This window comes from Trichoplusia ni, chromosome 22 (genome assembly GCF_003590095.1).
Source record: "Trichoplusia ni isolate ovarian cell line Hi5 chromosome 22, tn1, whole genome shotgun sequence".
Lineage (NCBI taxonomy): Eukaryota > Metazoa > Arthropoda > Insecta > Lepidoptera > Noctuidae > Trichoplusia > Trichoplusia ni.
In genome coordinates, this window is record NC_039499.1 from 3,119,424 (window position 1) to 3,145,316 (window position 25,893).

Genomic DNA, 25,893 nt, shown 5'->3' on the forward strand with positions numbered 1-25,893 from the left:
GATTTATACCCGTCCTGTTTTTTCTCACATTTTCCATTGTATCTTCGCTCCTATTAGTCGCAGCGTGATGGTTTATAGCCTAAAGCCTTCCTCGATTAATTGTCTACTCAACACAAAAAGATTTTTTTTTAATTTTGAATTTTTTTTAGTAGTATAGATTTGGAGTAACTTCCTGATAAAAATACATGCAATAAACTTCTTGTCATTTTGTACGTATTTTAAAAGTACTCCTTGTTAAATATGATTTCTAGATATTTAATTACTAAATTAAAGATGCAACCAATATTTAAACAATGTTTTTTTTATTCTTGAAGGGGACCTTCAGGGTTTGGCCTGGTGACGCCAAACACCAAACTAGACTGTGCGCGACGGGTCGCGGTTTCGATCCCCGCGTAGGAAAAGCGTTTGTGTGACCGGGATTGAGCTGAAAATTCCTGCGAAGATTATATGCATACTTCAAAGATACGTTAAAAAACTTTTAAAGTCTGGGACGTTTACAGCGCAGTCAAAATTGCGGGGCATAACTAGTGTATATTATAATCAACGCCGATAAATGTTATCTACTCATTATTTAGCTAATTAGTACTATGTATTACATATATATAAGCCTGATTTTCCTTTAGCCCTATGAGTTTAGCGGTTTGCCCAGCAACAATGACTTTAATTTGGTTATTGTTCGGGTTCGCGGTGGTCCAGGCCTTCAGTGGTAAGATAATATGATAATAATATTCTTTTATTTCTTTTGATTGATTTTTTGCTTCCATTGCATGCGTATTAGTATCAGGAGTATTTCATTTGCATGTGTATTATGTGAGATTTACAACTGTTTCCTGTTGACATGGTAAGAGAGCTATTAGTTTCCAATATGATTTTCCAAGAGATCTTCAGCAATATTATTATAAGTAAATTAACTTAATTAAATGGTCGTTTATTTTTAAAACACTAACATTTAGTAATGATCAGTAGCCTTTAACTTTACATCGGTACCTATATAATTTGTTACAGACAAGATTCACTAAATCGGTATTTCAACCTTTTTTAAAGTGGCTTTTTAGGTGTCCTGGAAAAAAATCTAAATTCAAACGTAAACCTACTGGAACTTACGTCGGAGCTAAAAAAGTTGTCCCAAAAGATTCATTGTTTAAATTAAGTATTCACTAATTATGCGTAATTTCAGTGGAGTCGGGTTTACAAGCTAAGAAGCTAGAATGGGCCGATCAATTTAGATTAAAGGCGAAGCGAATGTCGCTCACCTCCAACCTTGTAGAAGATTACGCCATCTGGTGAGCATTGTTTTATGTTATGATCAGACGCGCGAGTGTTTTGTTAAAGTCTAAATTTTACTTTGAGTTCTGCATACATACTCTTAGGACTTCTCTTAATTTGTTACTAACCTTTGCGGGGTTCATTTTTAATTTTTGAGTGGCCAATAAACAACCATATTCATCCATGTTACTAGTGGTGTCAGAGTGTTTCGCTCCCAGTTATACAATTTTACTGTGGTCTAAAACTGATTTCTCACATTGACTCACTATTGGTGTGTATTTTCGTCATTAACTTCACATGCTATCTATCTATGCCTATTTCAGGAAAACTAAAAGAGAGTCAAGAATTGACTACAACCACGGCTATGTGAAGTCATTCGTGAAATTGAACAGGGCCCATCGTTTCGGCGTTAAGTACGAGGTAAAGATAAATACAATTATAAAGTTGTTGTCGTGGAAACGTGACAGCACTACACTGCGTTGAGCGGCATCTCTCTCCACAGCTGCATTAATATTACTTCTAATCGTGGTAGTTGGTCTTCTGGACTTATGTTGAATAATTTTCAACTGGCTTTTTGACTTTGACTCTTTTTATGATTGTTACTGGACTTCGAGCTGGAGGAACCGAATTCTTTCAGTTACCATAGGACTTCGGACAGAATGACCCCATTTTGTTGATTCTCTTTAAATTTAACGTGAAATGGATGTCATTTGATCCTGAAAGTTTCATCAAGTTTGGCTCAGAAGTTTTTATTTGAAGTAGGTTTTCAATCTTAAAAATATTCTTACCAAACTTTTTCATAGATTCACCCCGAAGCGACACTAGACCAGGACGTATATACAGTATGTAATGCGATGGAGGGAGACAAATATGATCGTTATAATGCTGAGACTATTTTACCCGAAGTTGACGGTTTTGAGGCTGTTGGTGAGTAAATAACAATTATACTATCAAGTTGAGGATATGACGATAAAGGGAAAGAAGAAATTAAGAGTTCTTAAAACAGGGCTGTTGCCTTTGTAAAAGTGGCACGGTGTCACTGCGTATAATGATATCCTATCTCTTTTAATGCTTAAAGAATTTAATTACAAAAACTAAACATTTCCGAAATTTAGGTGACATGATTCCCCCTTCAATATTGAATCGGCTTTTTTTTATTTTGTTGTTCCGTATTTAGAGAAATACATGGTTTTCCGTATTTAAGATAAATGTTTTTTTAATTCTGTAGGGATTTCGTTAAATATTTTGTAACGTTTTCAGGCAAAGAAATCGTGAATGACAAAAAATGTACAAAATTCGTTTATGTAAAAAAAGACGAGAAATCTGATTCAAAGAGTACTGTATGGGCAGTTTACGTTAAAAAGACTAAGACATGGGTACCAGTCAGGTAAAACTTTAATATTATCCATAACATATTACTACATTTTTCTAAAATCTTATTCAGAGGTATTCTAATGATCGAAGCTGTGATCGCCTGGCTATGAAATCGCAAGACTGCCAAGTCAAAGGTCTCGAGTTCGATTCCAAGGCACGCACCGACTTTTTGAATATTGTGAGCGCTTTAGAAATTAATAACACAGCTAAATGAGTATCTTTTTTAAACTTGCAACAAAATGATTCGCTTCTAATAATGTACTTACTTATGCCTTACATAAGTCTTTGAACCAACTTTTAATATTTCAGATACGAGGTTTTAGAATTCAACTCTTGGTTGGGTTCCAAAGAAAAACATGAAGTTTGGGACTTCTACGATTACCACACCGATTTCCCAAAAGAAAACGTCTTCAGTCTTGATAAATGTAACTAAGACTACCATCAATTTTTTACAAAGATTTTTAAATGTGCAACTATTGTTAAAATGTGTAATTTTGTTCCAGTTGAGTGTAACAATGCGACTTCTCATTCACGTGAAAGCGAAACTGTGACTAAACATTTGGCGTTCATTGATCCCGAAAATGATGCACATGTTGACCATGTTTTTAAAACGTAGGTTATTAATGTAAATGATTATAATTTATGAAGGAAATCAGATTAGAATAAGATTAAAGTGAGACAAGTTAAATTCATGTCGCACTTATTTTTAGATTCAAAAATACCCACGGCAGAAAATACGATGATGCTGATGAGCACGCTTTCAGAAGGAGCATATTTAAGAACAATATGAGGTATGTGATACTGTATTTGAAAATAAATGTAGTGTAGGACAAAATTAAAAGACTGGACTACAAAAGCTGTATTGATGTTTAAATATAATGTCCTTAAATAATGTTTGTTTGCAGACTCATAGTTGAGACCAACCGTCAAAATTTGGGCTACAAACTTACCATCAACAATTTTTCGGACAAGACTTCTGATGAAATGACCAAGTACATGGGTTTAATGAGACGACCAGAGGGAGCAGTTGGGACTGTACCATTCCCATACACTGAGAAAGACGTCGAAGACATTGTAAAGGATTTACCAAAAGATTATGATACTAGGCTTCTGGGATATGTTACTTATGTTAAAAGTAAGTCGAAAAGAGAAAGTTTAAGGGACTTTAAATGCTGTAAGATAATGATAGGTGGAAATTATTAAACATACAACTTCGAACGTCCACTTTCCTTAAAGTGTCGAAACTAATGATTCTATACTTCATTTCACAGATCAAGAAGATTGCGGCTCTTGCTGGACTTTCGGTACGACCGCAGCTGTCGAAGGAGCATTGGCAAGGATCAACGGTGGTAGGCTCATGAGCCTTAGTAACCAAGCTCTCGTTGACTGCACTTGGGCGTACGTACTAAGATTTTTGATAATTGCATATAATAATATACAAGATTTGTTGTCTTCTTCTATTCATATAATGTTCTCTTTCTTTCACGCTAACTGACAAGTACTTTTCCATTGAACAGATTTGGTGCTGGTGGTTGCAATGGTGGTACTGACATTGCTGCCTACGATTGGATGATGGAATATGGCCTCCCAACTGAAGCAGAGTATGGACCTTACACAAACAAGGTAGTATATAGAAAGAGGACATTTTAATACGAGTATATATCAAATGCCCGTAAGGTGTAATCGTAGGGTTTTAAGGGGAGGTGTAGTGAGGACTACCCTTAAGTACAACGTAACGAACGAGGATTCTAATTCTGTGTTAATTTCAGGATGGCATATGCAATATTAAAAACATGACACAGACATTCCCGATTCGTGGATACACAAACGTTAGTCCATTGAGCATCGGGGCATTGAAGGTAAGCACTTTTTAATAGTTTTGTTTTACTTGATCGAAGATTGCATAGAGAAAATAATTGTCCTGAGGTAAATCTTCATGAGTCTGAACCACTTCAAAAGGAAAATTTAAAATTTATTTTCTTTTAGGTTGCACTAGTCAACCATGGACCTCTCTCCGTATCAGTTCACGTGACTCGTGCTTTCGGCCAGTATTCCTCTGGTATCTTCTATGACACCACTTGGTAAGTTTTGTTTTGAAACAAAATCTGAACATTGAATGAAAATCACACGGTTAAACGGGTCAGTTGTATAGGATTTTGATAATAATAATAATAATAATAAGTTACCTTTCGAGATAACACAGCTGCACGGCCTAAGCAAGCGGCACCAGCCTGGCAGTGCAGGATTGAGAAGCGTGTTGCTGAGGCCAGGACACTCATAGCCAAACTTGTTGCGTTTCGGGGCGGAAACACTCGCCCTAGGGTCATGCGTTTTGTAAAGCGGGCGTTTGCTGGGACTAATATTAGCCCCAGCGAATACACCGCCCGAGTTACAGAACGCATTGACTTTTTTAAGCAAAAGGTGTGTGCCTGGGCAAGCCGTATTCGACGGTACAAGACTCGGGGGGACCGATTTCACCAGAACCGTATGTTCCAAAGAGACCAAAGATGGGTGTACAGATCTTGGGAGCAACCTGCGTCGGAGGAGGGTGCCGGACGCCTGCCGGATGATGTCGCTACAAATTTGTTTTGGCGCAGCATCTGGTCGGCGCCTGTAACCCACTCTGAGGGGGATTGGATACGTGATGTTGAGCAATCGTGTGAACGAATAGAAGAAATGGGGGCTATTGATATTAGTCCCCAAGACGTAGCCAATGCAGTCCGTCCGTTGGCCAATTGGAAAGCCCCGGGCCCGGATGGACTGCATAACTTCTGGTTGAAATGGCTACCAAGTTCACATGGTTGCTTAGCATCCCAATTCCAATCTGCCGTAGACTCGGGCGTGCTCCCACAGTTCTTCACTACTGGTTCCACCCATCTGCTCCACAAAACAGGTAGTACCACGGACCCCAAAAATTATAGACCCATTACATGTTTACCCACCATCTACAAACTGCTTACATCCATTCTGAGAGAAAAGATTAATGACCATATTGAACGGTTTTCTATCATGTCTGCCTCTCAGAATGGATGTAGGAATGGGTCACGTGGTACTAAGGAGCTACTCCTTATTGATATGACTATTTGCCAACAAGTTCGCCGCTCCAAAAAGGGTGTGTCGACATGTTGGATAGATTATAAGAAGGCCTATGATTCGGTGCCACATGCATGGCTCATGAGGGTGCTAGAGTTGTATAAAATCAATACAACTCTACGCACTTTTTTGAAGTCATGTATGGGGCAATGGACTACGGTGCTTCACTATCCAGGATGTCGGGATATCCAAAGGAGCGGTCAACTTATTAGGATTGAGCGGGGAATATTTCAAGGTGACAGTTTGAGTCCCCTGTGGTTCTGTTTAGCCTTGAATCCTCTTAGCACTCTGCTTGAGAATTCAAGGCTGGGCTACTCGTTGCGGAGAGGAAGCCAGGTAATCTCCCACTTGTTGTACATGGATGACCTGAAATTGTTTGCTTCCAACAAGTTGCAACTGATGAAGTTACTGAAGATTACTGAAAGCTTCAGTAATTCCATCAGAATGGAATTTGGTGTTGACAAATGTGCAGTCATGCATGTAAAACGAGGTGGGATTGTAGAATCCCAGGGCATACAGCTCTCGGATTCTATAAACCTGAGGTCCCTCTCCTCAACGGAAACCTACAAATACTTGGGTATGTCAGAGGCGTTAGGCATTAATGTTGCTGACATGAAACAATCGTTACAGACACGTTTCTTTGGCCGCCTGAATAAGGTACTAAAAAGTTCCTTGTCGGGCGGTAACAAGGTGCGTGCCTTTAATGGTTGGGTCATGCCAGTGATAATGTACTCCTTTGGCATACTCAAGTGGACACAGACCGAACTGGACGCCTTGGATAGAAGAGTCCGCACACTGCTCACCGCAAATCGAATGCACCACCCGCGATCATCGGTAATGAGGTTATATATCCCGCGAAAGTGTGGGGGTCGTGGCTTCCTAAATGCCAAGACCCTCCATAATCGCGAGGTATGTAACCTCAGGGAGTATTTCCTCCGAGTGAACGTGGGGATGCACCGAGATGTGGTGGCAGTGGATAAGGCCTTCACTCCGCTCTGTCTAGGTAAAGAGAACTGGCACAAACCTGTCGTAATGAGCGTCAAAGACCGCAAAGATGTATGGCAAAGCAAGGAGCTACACGGACGCTATTATCGGACCCTTCACGGGGCCGATGTAGATTTCTTAGCGTCCGTGGCCTGGCTACGCTTCGGAGATCTCTTTGGAGAAACCGAAGGGTTTGTATGTGCAATTATGGATGAAGTTATCATGACGAATAACTACCGAAAATATATAATTAAGGATGGTACAGTTGACATCTGTCGGGCATGTCACTCCTCCGGTGAATCCTTGAGACATATAGTTTCGGGATGTTCTCGTCTTGCTAACGGTGAATACTTGCACAGACATAACCAAGTGGCCAGGATTATCCATCAGCAGCTTGCTCTGAAGTACAAACTTGTGGAATCTGAGGTGCCGTACTATAAGTATGTGCCCGACCCAGTTCTCGAAAGTGGTCATATCACACTGTACTGGGATCGGTCTATCATCACTGACAGGACTATTGTTGCCAATAAGCCTGATATAGTGGTGATCGACCGATCAGAGCGTCGGACAATGATTGTTGATATCACCATCCCCCATGACGAGAACCTCGTGAAAGCAGAAAAAGAAAAACAATTGAAATATTTGGATTTAGCTCACGAGGTTGTCGACTTGTGGGAGGTGGACTCGGCAATCATTGTCCCGATAGTCGTAAGTGCCAATGGCTTAATAGCCAAGAGCCTCGATCAACATCTTCGGAGGCTCTCGTTGGGCGGCTGGGTCAAGGGTTTGATTCAGAAAGCGGTACTTCTGGACACGGCGCGCATCGTGAGGAGGTTCCTCTCTCTGGAGCCCTGACCACCGGCAGCTTGGGCCCTGTTCCCGTTGCCGGTTGGACACTATTTTTTATATTTTTAAATATATGTTGTTTTTTTTTATATGCCTATATTTAAAAATGTAATTTATATGTTTTTTAATTTAAATAAAGATAATAATAAATCCGCAGGGCAGCTTGTGGCGAGCTGTTTGTGAGTAGCGACACAACGGAACCTGAATGCCCCAGGGGGTCACTCTTTATGGGGACTCCCAGCTCTTTCTTGCCTTAACTGGCTGGCTAGAGAGGGGTCGCTAGAGCTATATGCTCGGGGGTGGAAGTGTCTAATGGCGTAATAACGAGGAAACCCGCTCCGGGTCCGTGACCCGCGATGGTGAAATCGGTGTCGCACCTCTCTACACCCCTAGCCGCTCGCACTGGTGTTGCCCACCTGCTGTCAATCGTGACGGTATCATAGGGGGCCCATCTAGTGAGCGGCGAGTCACCGCCTGCCAATTTGTTTTGCATTACCATGTGTAAAAAGGCAGGTGCCATAGTTCTCCGAATTATCTAAGGAACTGGTCCACACAACATGCCTCATTTTATAATAGCCTAATTATTTTTACATACATACTTGCAATAGTTTTGCATCTACTTTGGATTCTTCATGTCTGTTCTCCCATAGAGCGGAGGTGAATGATCCCTAGTAGATGCCCCATCACATTGTAGATTAAAGTTCTCAAGAAGGCCTCTGCGCGTTGGACCTGTGTCCCCGTGTACGCCTTTAAAAAGGACCGGGTCTCTTCCCATGAAGTTAACCCGTGAATTAAAAGAGATACAAATAATAATAATATAATAATAATAATATATCCTGGGACAACTCACACACGGTTATCTGATCCCAAGCTAAGCAGAGCTTGTGTTATGGTAACCAGACAACTGATAAACTTACTTATATATTTCTAAATACATACATAATATAGATAAATTACACCCAGACACAGAACAAATGATCGTGCTCATCACACAAACATTTGTTCTGGGTGGGAATCGAACCCACGACCTCCGGTATAGCAGTCAGGGTCACTCACCACTAGACCAACAGGCCAGTCATTCATAACAGTCACAGTCAGTCATAATGTATACTTAAGATATGGGTTTGTTTAACTTGAATCTTAAAAAAATGTAAATTGCTAAATTGTTCATCTTGAATGGTCGGTTGTATAATAATGAAATCTGCTCTCATCCTCCAGAAGTTTACGAAAAATTAATGCCACTTGCTTTTCGTGGATGAGGTTGCAGAATACAACGACACCGTTCAATTTATTTCGACAATTAGAACTTAAGACTTACTTAATCTACGTGTCCCAAAGTTAAAAATTCTAAAATATTTAATTTTCCAGCGATGAAACGCTTCTGAACCATGAAGTGACTTTGGTTGGGTATGGCGAGCGTGATGGCGATACCTTCTGGATCTTGAAGAACTCGTGGGGTCCAAGCTGGGGCCTTAGTGGCTACATGCACATCTCAGCCAGGGACAACGTTTGTGGTGTTGCCACCGAACCTACTTACGTTGTGTTTTAAAACGTTGACTCTAAGACTTGACTTGACACTATTGATTTTTTCGACAACTGGTTTGGATTATTGGCTTTATGATTCATGTATATTCAACTAGCAATTTATTTTCCAATAAGCACGTGGGAAATTAAATAAAACGTTTTAAGTAACGATGTTTTTTTTTTAATTGCAATCTGCTTTTAAACTTAGTTGGACTTAAAATGGATTGCATGATATCATTTTTGGAAGACCAACTAAAACAGCGAGTAGCACAAAAATTATTTTACTAGTTAAGCACAATCGCCGAAAAAGGCCGCCAAAATGGTCGAATCGTCCGCAACATCAAAACAATGGTTGTAATTATCTCTAACACAAGTGCCAAGTCCGATTTGGTATTCAGAATTCGCTGGTCGTCGCCAACGTGAGAAACTTGCTCCAGTGTGCTTGCACTTGCGGCTAACGTTACATGCACAAAGGACCCCGAATAGAGTGTTGCCAACTTTAAGCAAACAGATTCATTGGTAGCAGATAATTAGATGGGTAGGAATAACACTAGATTGTTAAGAAAATTTGAGTAATATAAGGCCTTTCTTCAATTTTAGTCTGTTTAGTCTATGGCTTTAGCTATCTAAAAGGTGGATAAATAAGGTATTAAAGGGGAAAATAAATAATGTTTCTGAAACGAGCAATATTTTTTTGCAACAAATTAAATCACATGTACTAAAATATAAACAGTTGAGAGATTACACAAAATTCTAGAAAGCATCATCATTATGACCGTATCAACGGTTGTTTTCGATAATTTCGTTACAACGGCCATGGGAATTCATTTATAAAATTATAATTGTTATGAACAGACAGACAGACGGACAAACATAGGTCCTTTAGCAATAGGGTTGACGAACAAAGCTTAATATTGAAACAAAAATCACAAAGACCAATACACATATATTATTACAGCTTAAATCTAGTTAGTATTCCTTTGATTCATACCCGAATTCTCGACTATAAATTGTATGACGAATGTGTAAACAAATTTCGTCCGCGCTCATACTCCGTTGATTTATCAACATTGGATTGAGAGCATAGATTGCTTTGTCAGTGCAACTCACTATATTTGGGAATTGGGACTGTACACGTGGCCTCAAAGATTGGTTGCCATGCAGCTACAGATGAGTTTGTCATTGACAGACAATGTAAATTTGAAATTGTTGTTACTGTAGGTTATGAGGATCAAAATTGGGTATTGGTTTCTAGCTTCTGAATTGGCTAAGGTTGTTACAATGGTGGTTTTTGAGCCACTGTAGTGTAATATTGCTTTGTTGAATGGGATTTTTTTTTAAATCGATTACGGATATTAGACTTTAATTATGTAATAATGATATTTATTTATCTGATGATAAAAATCAGCAACTAAAAAACAAAAGTTTGTGTATTCAGAGGTGTTTTAAGTTTGTCAAGTCCGTTTGTCCGCTTGTGAATGGATTAGGAAAAGCGCAAATTTTTAAAGTTTGTTTTATATTAAAGAATTATGTGTAAGTGTCCATACTATGGGCACAAGCCATTAAACAGAAGTGGGGGTGAAAGGCTTTGCTATCGGCGTTTTTTTAATTCTTAATTTTAAATGTAGCATTTATTTCAAGATACGACACCCAAACAAATATAGGAAATAGTTCCTCAGAATTCGCAGCCAATAAGCTCATAGTTCAAGTTCGAAAAGCCACTAATAATGTGTTAGAGAACTAGTTGGAACGCACGCGTTCTAGAACCGTTTGAATCTAGGCACATTGTCTGTTAGCTGGAGAATTTCTATTAGCATTAGAAAGGTGTTCCATGCCTCGATAGTGGTAGGCTGAGCAGCTGTTACATGCTACATCATGGCGCGAGGAGCAAGAGTAAGCGATTCAGGTGGTTTGATTTTAGCTCCTAGAGAAATGGATTCGAATGTTCTGAGCCAACCTGTCGGTTAAAGAATGTATAAGTTAATTTATACTGTTGGTAATCCTCTGGAGTTGAATAAATTGATTAATCGGTGAGTCATCAACGAACGTTTGATTTACGGATGGAGGGGTGGGGGAGGCGCAGTACAGCACACTAATATAATAAATGCGAAAGTATGTGTGTGTATATTTATGTGTGTGTGTGTTTATGTTTGAACCACTTCTATCTCCTTTAAAGGTAGCTGGCACTTTGGATTATCAAAGACTTTTATCCGGCATCCATCCATGCGAGCGAAACCGCGATCAACAGCTAGTGTCATAATAAAACCTTCAATGTTATACTAAATTATAATTGCACATTACTTAAGAAAGAAAAATAATTACAAAAAACGCCTTGCAAAAAGAATGATCCTTACTACCAAAGCCATAAACTAATCAAGTAAGCCTGCCAGCTAACACTTTATTGCGACAGACAGGACACATAAAGAACAAGAATTTATATTCCATGTACTTGGACCACGCGACCAAGTGCGCTCTATTTAAATCAACCAGCCTGTGGCGACTTCAGCACGCGAATGCAAATTTCATCTCGATTGGGAGTGAAACTGTCCCTACAACGTTTCAACGTTTCTAGTGTCCGTGAGAAATGTGAAATCCTTTTATAATAACCTTTGTAAAACTGCACGGTTGGGAAGTCGTATGACAGTTAGATAAACAGTGAGTGCAGTGGTTCTAACGGAATGTCACAAAGAGCAGTTTAGTAGGAAATTGCGATAAAGTTTCGGGCACTTGTTTGTTTGTGTTACTACGTTTTCGTTTACGGTGCAATAATGTTGTGTGTTTGCCAAATAGTAAAGCTAGGTTTTTTTTTGCAAGCAAACACATATGATCGTCTGTCAGTTCAAAAATATATGGCTTCCACTATTGTAGATATACTTCTTTAGGAGAGTTATGAAAAAATTATGAGAGTGAAATTTTACGACGCGCGCATCAGCGTCTGATAAAATTCTCTAAAAGTAGTATTTTATTTAATTTTTGAAATTTAAACTGAACCTCATTGACTATCTTTTTCAAGACCTTTTATTATTTTGTTGTAATTAATTATTTAATGATGCCAAAGAAGTAAACTTCTCACGCGCGTACATAAGTAAACGCACCCGTTTTTTTTCAGAAGTGTTTTTTAATGAATGTTTGCTCACCATTATCATTAACTCTAACAGGTTATAATTATTGCCTCTATACAGCTAAAATATGTACAAGAACTAGCTTTTTTGTAAAAATCCATACACTGACCCAACCTCATATTCACTATATAAAAAACATCCATTCGACTTGAAAAGAGTACCATAACCGCATTTAAATGCTACCCGTCACCATTTAACCCTCAAAACACTACAATTAAGGCTGGCTCTAATTTAAGAGGCTCCGGTTTTAGCGAGTTAACTTCAGAATTAGGCAAATGTTTCTCATAATACACACTCGTGTATCGTTATTTTATTTGTAAGTTCTGAAAACTGTTGTAACAGCTACATAAGAGTAATTGGACAAATTATGACGTTGTTTCTTTTGTTAAATACTTTTGGAACATTTATTTTAAGGTTAGGTATAATTTTTTTTTCTAGTTATCATTTTTTTTAAGCTTCCATCACTATGGTTTTATTACTCATTTACAGTACAACCACCAGACGAGTGTGAATGCGGTCCGCGACAATGAGAGTTCCGTATAGTCAGGCTAATGAAAATCAAATTATTTTTTCTGTTGCGTACTCATAAATTAATTTGTTACCTACCAATAAATGTATTATTGAAACAAACTTTGTTGGACCTTGAACTTTAATTTTAGTATTTTTTGGTACAGCGGCGTCCGAAAAACAAATGTACAGTAAAAATTTGAACTGTTTAGATGTTCCAGTTTATGAGATTAGCTTTTTGGAAAACGACCGCAGACGTCGGAAAACCAACGGAACATTAGTTCCGGGTAACGTTTATACCTTTAAGGTAAGGATCCCAAAAAAAAATGCTCATGCGAAGCATTTATGCATATCGAAGATGTAGTTAGTCAAACCATGAGTCTGCTTCTAAAAAACATACTCTATGTATTAATATCGAAACAAGAACCCATCTCGAAGACAGGACTACGAAGATACTGGTTGTAACATAGATATAGTGACTACATCCAAGCAAACTTATTCCAATATACCAAAATGTTAATTAAATAGTTAATAATGAAACTCCTTGCTTTATCGTGCCTGTGTTATTAAATTTTCGGGATGAAGTATAGGCACTGGGTTAATTTAGACGCCAAAGAAAATTGATGAAAAATATTTCGGGGTTGAGATTTTGAGGTTTTTACTTTATTATTAGTCAAAGGTAAGTTGGTAACGGAGGCTTATTGGTTTTTTAAATTGAACATTTATTTAGGTTGTTTCAGAGCAATTTTCGGTTACTCCTGTACTTCCACAATTAGCTATTTTAACAGAAGGTATTAATTTTGTAATGACAAAACAAAGTAGAAATAGATACGTGATTCTGGAACATTTGGTGCAGAGGTCAGTAAACCTACACTACAAAACGTCTGCTGGTCGCTCATTCCGCTGCATTATGAATCACGTCGCTACGTGATTTCGACAAACTCAAAAAATCCTACGACACAAACAAAAAACGCTTGACTTTGACTCGTACAGAAATAGTGGCACGAGACACATTGACCGTTCCATTGTGTCGTTTTATTATAGCCGAGCGCCCGATCATTTCGTCACACGAAAACAAATCCTTAATACGGCGAGCCATCTGAAATAGCGTCTACACTTGACACGATAAGGTTCAATTTGTGATAAGGTCCAAAACGATTTTACAGTTGAACGTTTATGGTTTCTTTTAATCCCTGCAATGCAATTCCAACCTTTTCTTAACGGACTACAGTTTACGTTTCTTTGGGGTTCACTTTTGTACTTTTTGTTGAAGTTGGGATGAGATAGGCGCAAAGCGCACCCGCGGGCTGTCACGCGCCGTGTATTGTCGGTAGGTACGGCAATACTCGGCAAAAAGCGATGCAACGATAAAAAGGTGAGCCGACCCGAATGGATATTGAAGTGGACGGAACTCATAATAAATTGTTCACGGAATTAAAACGGTGGGACGAAAAGTAATTTCGTGTGTGAGTGTACATTACTTAAAGCTTATAAGACGTTGCAGGTGGCATACAGTACGAAATATGAAATGTTAAATTTGCATAATTTATTATAAGTATATTAAGGACCTCACCATTAAGGATTTGCGGATTAAAAGAAATCGATTGGTTCACGGTTTTTGCGGTATAACCCTATTAAAACTGGCTGGTTTAATACAAAACTAATTTATTATTGTCATAAAACACCGAATTATTAAAACAGTAACCCATTCATTTCCTCTTAATATAAAATACATTACAAAAACTCAAAAGAATCCTAATTTATCTCTGTCCGTATTATTTTAAAAGAGTTTTCTCTTGAACTCCCACCTTATTTGTAATAAATGATTACCCTTTGTGATTACAAGGCACCCGGTTTTTAAAAAAAGAGTAATAAGCGAGTAGGATCCCGGGGCTGATATTTACAAAGTTGAGTTATTAAACTCATTTTAAAAGAACAAAGTACAGTATTGCAATAATTACGTTGCTATAGACTTAGGAGCAATTAATGGGCTTCGCCCCCGGCAAAGAGATGAGTTAATTATGTTAATGATGATTAAATAACCCCGGAAACTAGGAATTTTTATTCTATATTTGTGCTTTTATGGTTTATTCGATTTTGTTTAAATAGGATATCGTAAATTAATTACTTTTGAAGTCATTAATAGCTCCTATTTAATTTTACTGCAATACGGGTCTTTTTAAAAGCGTACACAGAGGCACAGATTCAACATGAAAAGGTCTTGTAGACAATTATAATCTAAAATGAGTATGTGTATCTATGGTCATCCACGCCTAGTCTATGGTAGGGAAGGCCTTATGAAGCTAGCCTGGCCTGGCCTTATGAGGAAGCTAATAGCTTGGTTTTTAGAGTATTGTAAAAATATAACAGAGATTTTTTATTCATTTTAGATCATTTGCTTAAATGTAGAGTCATGAACAACACAACAATATTTTTTCATTAAGATATGATTTATTTTTATTTTTCTTAAGTAAAATTCTCTGAATTATTTCCACCGAATAAGTCCAAGTTCATAAACACGACAAGTTACAACCAGTCTTCACATCTCACGTTACCTTTTTAATCTCGACTTAAGTGTTCATGTGCAGGTTGTTTTTTATCGATTTTATTAACACCAAACGAGACTGCAAACCTTAATTGTATTTACTTGTGTTTCAATTTGTTGACTCACCTGTTGGTCTAGTGGTTAGTGGCCCTGACTGCTGTACGGAGGTCATGGGTTCGATTCCCACCAAGGGCAAATGTTTGTGTGATTATCCCGATGGATTTGTTCTGTGTCTGGGTGTAATTTATCTATATTATGTTTGTATTTAGAAATATATAAGTATGTTTATCAGTTGTCTAGTTATCTATACATATAATAAAATTGTAGAAAAGTGAAAACTGTACATTGAATATTTTTTAAAAAGAATAATTGCAGGGTAGTCTACGAACGATTCCGATGCCGAAAATATGATTTTTAGAATTTTTGTCTGTTTGTCTGTTTGTCTGATTGTCTGTATGTATGTCCGGAAAGATCTCGGAAAGTACTGGATAGATTTGATTCAAATTTTCAGAGAATATCAACAAGAGGTCCGGTCAACATACTTTTTACTTATTATCCCGCTTTTAGTTACAGGGGGTGAGCAGGAGCCTTTTATATCTATAAACAAATATCAATTTATCTTATAAACTACTGAATATATTTCGTTCAAATTTTGCATGAACCTTATCGTATACATGATACAACAAATATACAAAAACCATAACGCTACTATGCAGGGGGCAAGAGCAGTAAAGTTTTAAATTTTTGGAGTCACCCGTAACATCGTGTAATACAATTATGAGGTGTATTTTCACCCCATTGAGTAGTAGGCAGCACGGTCAACAATTTACAAAAAAAAAATCACGCTATTTATCTTAAGACTTTTGGCAGAGCAATAATAGGATTTTCCGAAAATAAATCATTTTCACAAAATTAGTCATTTTATTCTCTTTCAAGTCTGATATAGGCCTACCGCGACTATTTCACACGTAAAATAAAAGAAACATAAACTAATACGTTTTTTTATGCAATTGTTACCGTAATCAGTACATTCTTGAAAGAAAGGAACTTAAATTCTTTTTATTTTTATTGATGTACAAAAATTGCTCAAATTCAAATTAATATGATTTTGTATTTATTTACGATAGGAGTAAATTACCTATGTTTTTAGCTCGGTAATGTTGGCGATGCTACTTCAAGATCAAAACATTCGTAGTGACACTCAACCCAAAGTTGCAAGTAGTTCACATTGATCTCATCTATAATTATGCATAACAAAAAATTACTGAACGACACAGTTAATTATTACCTTGGTTCATCTGTAACAAATAGCTTTGTTTTTTTCTTAAATTTGCAACATTACATAGGCCAAAAGTATTTCGGATAAAATAACCCAGAAAACTTGCATAAAAACTGCATAATAGGTATGCAATGTGAGAGATCTATAAGACCAAAGCTATCAATGAATAGACATTATGTATCTATTGCTAGAATAATGTCTACTGATACCTGGGATTTTTCAATATTTTAACGATTTGATCGGGCCACATTCGCCATTATAGAGACCGCACACGTGGTCCTTCCAAAAATCCCTGTAACAATTTATAATATTTTCTTATTTTAAATTTTCTTCTTTCGTAGCCTGGTAAAAACAGGGCAAGGAACGAGACTGAATCTGAGATCCCTAAGCCGACGTGGATTCGGAACATATTTTTGGAAATTTCCCCAATAAGGCTAATAATAGCGTGTAGCTATCAGCACTTACATCCGTCATACAATGTCTGGAAAATTCATTTTGGCTCTCGGTATCGACAGCGTAACCTCATAACCAACCTCATGTAGTCTTTATTTAAGTTCCATTTATGCAGTAGGGATGACGGTAGGTATTTTACTTCAATGATCGTCAGGTAGGTTAACGAATAAAATACGTTATTTTTCTTTGTAAATTGGTACAGTAAATAGAACTCATGCACATGAAGTCACTTTTATTTTGGCTGTCGGTATCGACAGCGTAACCTCATAACCAACCTCATGTAGTCTTTATTTAAGTTCCATATATGCAGTAGGGATGACGGTAGGTATTTTACTTCAATGATCGTCAGGTATGTTAACGAATAAAATACCTAATTTTTCTTTGTAAATTGGTACAGTAAATAGAACTCATGCACATGAAGTCACTTTTATGTTCATATTTTGCTTTGTCGTAACATCACAAATTACACATATCCTATACTTATTTATTTATTTATTTATTTATTTAACAATTCATGTACACGGAAAATTCACAAAAATATGGGATATGAAAATACATGTACAAAGGTACTGCTTATTTCTATAAGAAATCTCTTCCAGCAGACCTGCGAAAGGAGAAGAAAATTAGAAATATAGACATAGGTGCACAAATTTGCAAGAGAGAATAATAAGATAATAATATATACTGTGTATGTTAAAGGAAAAGAAATAGGAGAGCAAAGATAAGAATATAGATAATACATACTAGATAGTGACACGAGAAAAACAATATAAAAAAAAAAGAAACAAAACAACATAAATTAAGAGGACAGGTAATGTTCCTTCACTCGTCTCTTAAATATTGAAATAGAAGGAGAGTTACGTATGTCAGGCGGCAGTGAGTTCCAGAGTCGGACTGCATGCACAGAAAAGGAATAGGAGTAAAAGTCCGTGCTGTGAGGATGGAACTTAAGGAGGGTTTTGAGGTGGGATCGACACGGAGCGTCAGGAGGCTTAACATAAGAGAAACGCTCTCGCAGGTAGGATGGATATTGAGGATTATGTAGGATGTTGAATAGGAGACATAATATCCGAGTGTTCCGGCGAAGTCGGATCGGGAGCCACTTGAGATCCTTGCGGAAGTTGGAGACGTGGTCGTACTTACGTAGCCCGAAAACAAAACGTATGCACAAGTTTTGCAAGCGCTCAAGTTTGTTTAATAGCTCCTCAGTAGCATCTAAATAGCAGGCATCGGCATAATCAATTATTGGCTGGATCAAAGCTTGTGCCAGCGAAATTTTAGTTTTTATTGGGAGAAAAAACTGCAAGCTTTTGAGGGAATGAAAAGCATGATGAACTTTGCGACTAACATCATTAATGTGCGTACGCCATGATAAGTTGGAGTCGATTGTTACACCTAGATTTTTGGCTGTATCGGAGTAAGGAATAGGGATACCATCAAGAAATAACTTTTGGAGGCTGTTTATATTGAGAGCATTGCGCTGATGTCGGCTGCCGATGATCAACGCCTGCGACTTTACAGGGTTTAATCTTAGACCATAGGACTTAGCCCATGAACTAATGTTTGCCAAATCATGGTTCATGGCGGAGATGGCAGCATCAGCATCAGATGGTAGGAAATGTCGATATACTTGCAAGTCGTCTGCGTAAAGATGGAAACTAGAAGTAATTACTCGCGTGATGGAGTTTATGAAGATGCTAAATAATAAAGGAGAGAGGACGCCACCCTGAGGTACGCCCGCAGCGAGGTCACACCACTCAGAAAAGGTATCTTCATGGCGGACACACTGCGAACGGCCCCGAAGATAGGAAGAGAACCAAGCTGTAGAAGAAGAAGAGAAGTTAATGGATTTGAGTACCCCTAAAAGTACGTCATAGTCAACTGAATTAAATGCACTGCTGAAGTCCAGAAGAACAAGTACCGTTAGGCACTTGTCCTCCATAGCTAGGCGGATGTCATCAGTGACATTAATCAGGGCAGTGACAGTACTGTGGCCCGGGCGGAACCCAGACTGAAAAGGGGAAAGAAGAGAGTTAATTGTTAAGAAAGTAGAAACTTGGCTATGTACAATATGCTCGAGGACTTTGGAAAGGAAAGGAAGAATAGAAATAGGTCTAAATTGTGAAACTGTAGAAGCGTTGGAAGACTTGGGCAATGGAATTATGAACGCTTGTTTCCAAACGGAAGGAAAGGTACAGGAAGAGATGGATAAATTAAAAATGTAGGTGAGGATGGGCAGTATTTGCGGTAGAATAGGTGTAATCATCCTCGAGCAGAGATCGTCAACGCCGAGAGCAGAGGAAGATATGGCTAAGACTGATTTTTTCACATCAGATTGAGTGACAGTATTGAGTTCGAAAAGTGGGCAGTTCGGTACCGGTAAAGAAGACAGTTCAAGCAGAGTGCTCGTTTTCTCAAGTGGCCCCAATGTAACCGGAGACAGAGAGAAATGACGATTAAGGTCATTGAGGTCAATGTCTTTGCAAACTTGAGTAGCGGGAGATTTACCGATACCGACTGACTTAAGGAATTTCCATGAGTCAGAAGGACTAAGTTTATTGAGTGAATCGTGGAAATAGCGCCTCTTTGCATCTTGACACAGACGATTGCAGCGATTTCTTAAAGATTTGTAGACGGCCAGATTGTGATCGGATGGTCTCCGCTTGTATCTGCTCTTAGCCCGGTCTCTGCTAGCCATGACCTCCTTAATGCTCGCATTAACCCAGGGAGCAGGATCATGCTTGACTTTAATACGACGCTTGGGAGCGTGTCTGTCGATTAAATGAATGACCTTGGTATTAAAACACGATACAGTGCTGTCAATGCTTTCCGATAAGAATAGTGGTGACCAGTCCATCGCCTCAGCATCGCGTCTCAACGCCTGTAGGTCTAAGCTACTATAATTCCGTAGATTTAGATATCGAGGTTTAATTTTTGGACGGCGGATACGGTACGACATAAAAATGAGGTCGTGGTAGGAAAAAGGAGCAGAGAATTGTCCGTGAGCAGAAACATTATTAGGGGAAGAAACTATCATAAGATCAAGAAGAGAAGGGGTGCAGTTAGGAGCAAAGTGTGTAGGAGAAGAAGGTAGAATGTCGAGATTAAAGGAAGACAGAAGCGATTGCAACTTAAGGCAACGATTGTCACGTTTTAAAAGGCAGGTATTAAAGTCGCCCATTATGACTAAGTGGTCGTAAAGGGAACAGTAATCGTGCAGGAGGGATTCGAGAGTGTTAAAGTAATTAATATGAAGATTAGGACAGTAAACTACGCCTAACAGCATTTTGGTGTGGTGGACTATAATCTCAACAAAGAGATACTCGGCTGACTCTGAGTACAAATTAGGGGAAGAAATTATTATTTTATAAGGTATATCAGCACGGAGATACATAGCCACACCGCCACCACCTTTACCAGTCCGGTCATTGCGGATCAGCACAAAGCCTGGGAGAGCATATTGGGTGGAAAGGAGTGAAGGTTTTAGAAAGGATTCCGAAATAAACAGCACATCGATATCTTCACTGCTAATAGATGCTAGAAGGTCATTATAATGTCCGGGAACACTCTGGGCATTAATGTGGACTAGGCGGAGGTTATTAGGAGTGCAAGAGAAAGCAGAGACAATTCTGTCACGCAGAGGGACCGGTGGAGAATCACTACCAGCACTGACGTAACTACCTAAAGAAGAGCACGAGACGAAACTATCATCTAGATCCAAGGAGTCATCAACCATCTAGACTAAAATGTTAAACAATAAAAATAACTAAACAAAAATAAAATAAAATAAAAAATTAATGAGCTGAAAGAATACTAAACCGGATAACTGGCAGAGATTAGCGTCAAAAACACCAAAGACTGCCAACCACCCTAAGCTCAGGAAATTCTAAATTAATCAATAAAATTTTAATAATAAAAAAAGAAACAAAAAGCCCGAAAAGTTGGAAATAAAAACAGAGACAAATAGTAATAGTGCCAGCACTTGCAATCACCAACACTTTATGTATGAACTAAACGCAAAACGTCAAACAAATTTATTATTGACAACTAAACTAATGACAGGTGACAAGTGAGGTTAGAAATCAGGGACCGGCCGGATACTCATTGAAAGGGTTTTTGAAGGGGTTTTTTTAAGCGCTTCAAGAAAAAACCCTATGACATATGTTACACCTTCGAACGGATTACTGTAACCCTGTTCCGAACAGGTTACCCTTTACTACCCTGTAACACTGTAACAGGGTAACCCACTCCAACCTAAGACAATGCAATATGCACTCTTTTTCATAGACATTAGTTTGAAAATAGTATAACCACGAGCGCACGTGACATCTTACCGCCCAGCGGCGCCATTGTTGCATTTACCGAGCGACTTGTAAACATGGAATAAAAATCATTGTGCATATGATCTTACAGTTTAATTTTGCTTGTCGCACTTTTCAAACGTTGTGATATATATTTTTCGTGTCTATACTTGTAGACCAGGGTCGATAATTTTTAAAACCAAAAAAAAAAATAGTAGGTTGAAACCCATTATAAAAGGAGGGGAATATTATAAAAATGAAAGGAAAAATAATTTACGGGTGATCTGAGGTCGGGAAGGGGGTGGGAGTGACGTTTGAAGAGTAAAAAACGGTTTTTATCGATTTCCGGCAAAACTAAAATTCCTATCGAAAAAAGTCAAATGGCAAAGTTCTAAAAGAAAAAGATCTAAAACTTTTGTGTTTACATTTTTTTCACATAACCTCAAAATTTATGTGAAAAATCTAAAAACCAAGATTGTGGTTTTTTATTTTTATCTTTTACAAAAATTTATTTTTGTAACGAAATTTGGTGAAAACTTACTTTTTTGTGTCCCAAATACGCTGTAATTTATTTGATTAAAAATATTTATTTTTTCACCTTATTTTGAATTAATATAAAAAAACACTCTTATTTTCAATCGAAAATTCACCCGTCAAATCTTCTCAGAAAATGCAAAAAATGAAAAAAAACTTGTACTTATTCGATTTTTTTTAAATAATTTCATCTAAAAAATTTGATCTCATTTTGTGTTCAATAGACCAATAATCGAGGAAGGTTTTAGGCTAGGTATATAAAATTACGCTGCAACTGATAGGAGCGAAGATTTAATGGAAAATGTGGCAAATACGGGGAAAAATATTAATCTTCGAGGGCTTTCGTTCAAAAATTCCTAACTAATATCTTCTAACCACGCGGACGAAGTCGCGGGCAAAAGCTAGTTACCTATATGACGTTTCGCGCGTAGGTAGTTTGTCCGAGAGGCGCGAGTCGCGGCGCGACGCGTCGGCGATGGAAGAAAATCAGCTGTAGTCTTAGTAAAGCAATGAGGGGCCGCTAGGGTGCAAGTATGCAGCTCAAGTTTAGTGGGTAATTCAGGGTAACACGAATAAAAGCCTTTCGTGAAGGTAACCACTTCAAAGGGTTAAGTTATTGAAGGGGTTAACCCCTTCACGTGGTTACCATAATGAAGGCGTTAACCATTTCGCTGGGTTTCGAGGATGTAACTCGAACAAAAGGTAACACTGCGATATGAGTTACCCCGTGTACGGGTTACCCTGTCAAACGGCTTAACTCTAAAGTGGGGTTGTCCGGTCCCTGTTAGAAATAGAGTAAAAATAAAATGTACCTGCTTGTGAGAAAAGAAAAAACAAAATAACCAAATATTAACAAGCAAAATGTCGGTGATTCGCAAATCTAATTATAACGGGAATAACGGATACATACTTTATGGCGTACAAGATGAAAACACAAGCCGAATTCCGATCAATTACGCCGCCGTGCCTTCCTCAAGCCCTTAGCGGGGGCACCCAGCTCCTTCGGCGATCCTGTCTCCTTCGGGGATCCTGGCTCCTCCGGTGGTACAGCTTCTTCGCCAGCTGTTGACGGGAAATGCGCCAGTAGTTGGCGAAGTTCGTCCATCGTCTCAAACTTATGTCGCGACTTGTCAGGGGTTACTACAACAATCCTGCCCTCGACTGTCCAGCAACTGTTGATGCCGAAGTGCTTGCGAGCTGCAGTGAACGCTAGATGGCGAGTACGAGTCAGGAACTCCGACACTGTCACACCAGTGCCCTTCAACAACTTTTTGTTGTCCCACACAAGTTGCCGATGCTCCATATTGAAGAACCGCACCAGGATGGGTCTGGGCTTAAGCTGCGATTTCCCAAGCCGGTGGCAGACGTGGATGGAGTTACTGATGTTCACATCAGACAACTTCAGATGCGACCGCAGTATGCCCTGAACAGTCGTCTGCACCTTTTCTGTAGTGTTCTCCGGGACTCCGTGCAACAGCAACACTTTGCGTCGCATGAAGGTTTCATGACGGTCCACTGCAGTGTTGAGAGCATCAAGCTGCAACTTCATTTTGTTCAGAGCCTGCTAGACAAAAGACTTGAATTCTGCAAAATCAGTGGCCAGTGACACAAGATCTGGATGTGCTGGGTTCAATCCGGTTGTGGCACGCTGCAACTTTTCTTCATATTGGTGCATCCGGCTTGAAAACAGCTGCTCCAGGTCGCCAAGAGAGAAGTTAGCGTTCATGTTTTCAATGGGGTCAAAGTGCAGTGATGAAGTCAGTTAAAACTTGCTTGTAGCTCAAAGATAATAATTGATGGTGAGCTTAGGGTGGCTTGACATTCAAAAATATTAATAAATCATAAAATTATTTAAGTTTACTATTTATAATTAAACTTTTAATAGCAGCACACTGTTTTTAATTGTGACCACTATGCCTACCCACAGAGGAAAAAAAAAAAAACTACTTCAGATTTTTGTCATTATCAATTTTTAAAAAAGGGGTGTCTGATATTTTTTTTATTATCACGCTATTTATTTATCAGCTATTTAAAGGTAAATCATGATCAAAATACCAGGGGGCCAAGATAACACGTTTACCAATTTTTTTATTTTGGAAATATTCCAAATGTTTGAGAGGAAGATCAGTTTTAATATTAAGAGGACAATCAAACATAATGGGTTTCAGAAAACCGTTTATCTGGGCGCAATTTTGCAAAATCTTATATCTTACGACACTATGTAAAATCCACAGTTACCGAGCCCGACTCTCACTTCACCAGCTCCGTCCACAAAAATAATTTGACATCTTTATATCTTCAGAAAACATCGTGTGTGAAAATAAAATGAAATAAAAAGAAAATAACATCTGTCTGGCTATCACTGTTCCTGAGAAACAGCCAGGTGACAGACAGACAAACGGACACCGGGGCCTCAGTAATATGGTTCTGGTTTCACAGTACAATAATAATTGTATGATACCTCATAATCACTGTCATAATCCGTCTAGCAATTTCAGGTGTAGGCCGGCCAAAGAACAGACGTGTTCGAAAATCATAACCCACCCAATTAGTAAATGGAAAATTTCGAAAGCAAAACATTTTTAGCAGAAGTGCTAAGACTGAGTTATACCTTCTGTTATTTTTTCGTACTTGCACCCCCCCCCCTCCCCCATTTTTAAACGGCTCGATTTGTCAAACATGTCTAAACGAACACTCGCACATAATTGACGTTTAAATTAAAATAGTTCAATTCGTTCGGAAGCTATGATGTCACAGACAGACAGACAGGCAGGCAGATATGTCAAAGTTATAAATCCCTCTTTTTGGGATTAAATAAGAAAAAGTCATTAAAACAGCTGTGAAATATTTGACACCAGGATAGTATCGTAAACGATGAAATGTATTTGATTCAAACATTTGATAGTTTTTGGGCGGCTCAAGATTCATTATAATTTAGAAATAAAAAAGGAAGCTTAAAATATAAAAAATATGTTTTTCATTTTCAATATTGCATTACATTTTTGCGATGATCGTTATTATTAAACTTCATAGTTTTTCACATCTTGAAAATCACGCAGACAAAGTCGCGGGCAACAGCTAGTTATAATATATATATTATTTGCTTACTTTGAGACTAGTCAGCGTCGTGGGAAAGTTGTGGATTATTTATTTAATTTAATTAAAAGTAACCGTTGTTCGTACTTCATAAGCATTGATATCAACTTTCCAACTATTGAAACGAAAATATTTGAATTTATAACACGTCTAATTATTAAAAATTAAGAGTATCTTATTTCAATCGTTCATTAGTTAGTCAACTTAATTCTGAATTTTGAAAGAGTGTTCAAATGCTATAGTGTTGGCTACCAATCAGTTGATGGATCAGACATAAATATATAGAAACATGTTACTCCCAGCTACCGTTTCATATCAGATACATATACAAACACAACGGGATTTTTACTGCGATGAGCTGTAGATTGGAGTAATTAACGCCCACTGTTAGATATTTTCGTGTATTTTATTGAACCGTGGGCGTTTATCATTTGAGGTGAAAGGTTTGTCAGTGCATGTATGTATTGAGACGTTGCGTCCTACGCTTGAAAGGAACAAAAGAGTGACGTCATTGTGCATTGTTTGGCTAAAAGCTTACATTGTCTTTTAGGTTATATGGTGTTACTTACCTATTTGAATATGAGTGTCTATCTACACAGTTCATTTTGAAGAAAATTAATGTTTAGCCTCACATTTACTTTATATTTAGGATGATATATCGGTCTTTATAAAGTTGACTACCATAATCAAAGTTTGGCTGAAAAGACATACTATTAAATTTTCAAATGATTTTTTTATCGTTTACGAAAAACTTAATATCCTCTGATATTTTCAGATAACTTTAAGGCCCGCCATTATCTCTTAATGTGATGTAACTGCGGCTGTAGGAAAGAGAGATAACTATACGCAATTTAGTTCGCTGTCACATTACTACAATTGCAATTAGTCTTACTCCTACTAAAAAAACGACTCCCGCTCTAAGTAATTTAATCCTTGTGTCGCGGGGGCTTTACAAACATACAATTCACA

At 38.1% G+C, this 25,893-nt stretch overlaps 1 protein-coding gene and 1 pseudogene across 1 annotated transcript; one reads left to right on the plus strand and one right to left on the minus strand.

Moving 5' to 3' along the window:
• The first annotated feature begins 319 nt into the window (after positions 1-319).
• Positions 320-9,258, plus strand: LOC113504614 (digestive cysteine proteinase 2-like). The gene is made up of 14 exons (XM_026887009.1): positions 320-706; positions 1,178-1,283; positions 1,590-1,686; positions 2,070-2,193; positions 2,527-2,653; positions 2,950-3,065; positions 3,144-3,252; positions 3,351-3,431; positions 3,546-3,775; positions 3,912-4,038; positions 4,158-4,263; positions 4,410-4,499; positions 4,627-4,721; positions 8,932-9,258. The coding sequence occupies exons 1-14, from the start codon at positions 628-630 to the stop codon at positions 9,110-9,112; spliced, it is 1,668 nt and encodes a 555-aa protein (XP_026742810.1). The 5' UTR covers positions 320-627; the 3' UTR covers positions 9,113-9,258.
• A 13,519-nt stretch (positions 9,259-22,777) lies between these two features.
• On the minus strand, positions 22,778-23,752 carry LOC113504664 (annotated as a pseudogene).
• Positions 23,753-25,893: the final 2,141 nt, after the last annotated feature.

Coding starts and splice junctions, on each gene's coding strand:
- LOC113504614 (XM_026887009.1), top strand. CDS start 628: ATGAGTTTAGCGGTTTGCCCAGCAACAATGACTTTAATTTGGTTATTG. Junction 1,284..1,589: donor GTAGAAGATTACGCCATCTG/GTGAGCATTGTT, acceptor TGCCTATTTCAG/GAAAACTAAAAGAGAGTCAA. Junction 4,500..4,626: donor TGAGCATCGGGGCATTGAAG/GTAAGCACTTTT, acceptor ATTTTCTTTTAG/GTTGCACTAGTCAACCATGG.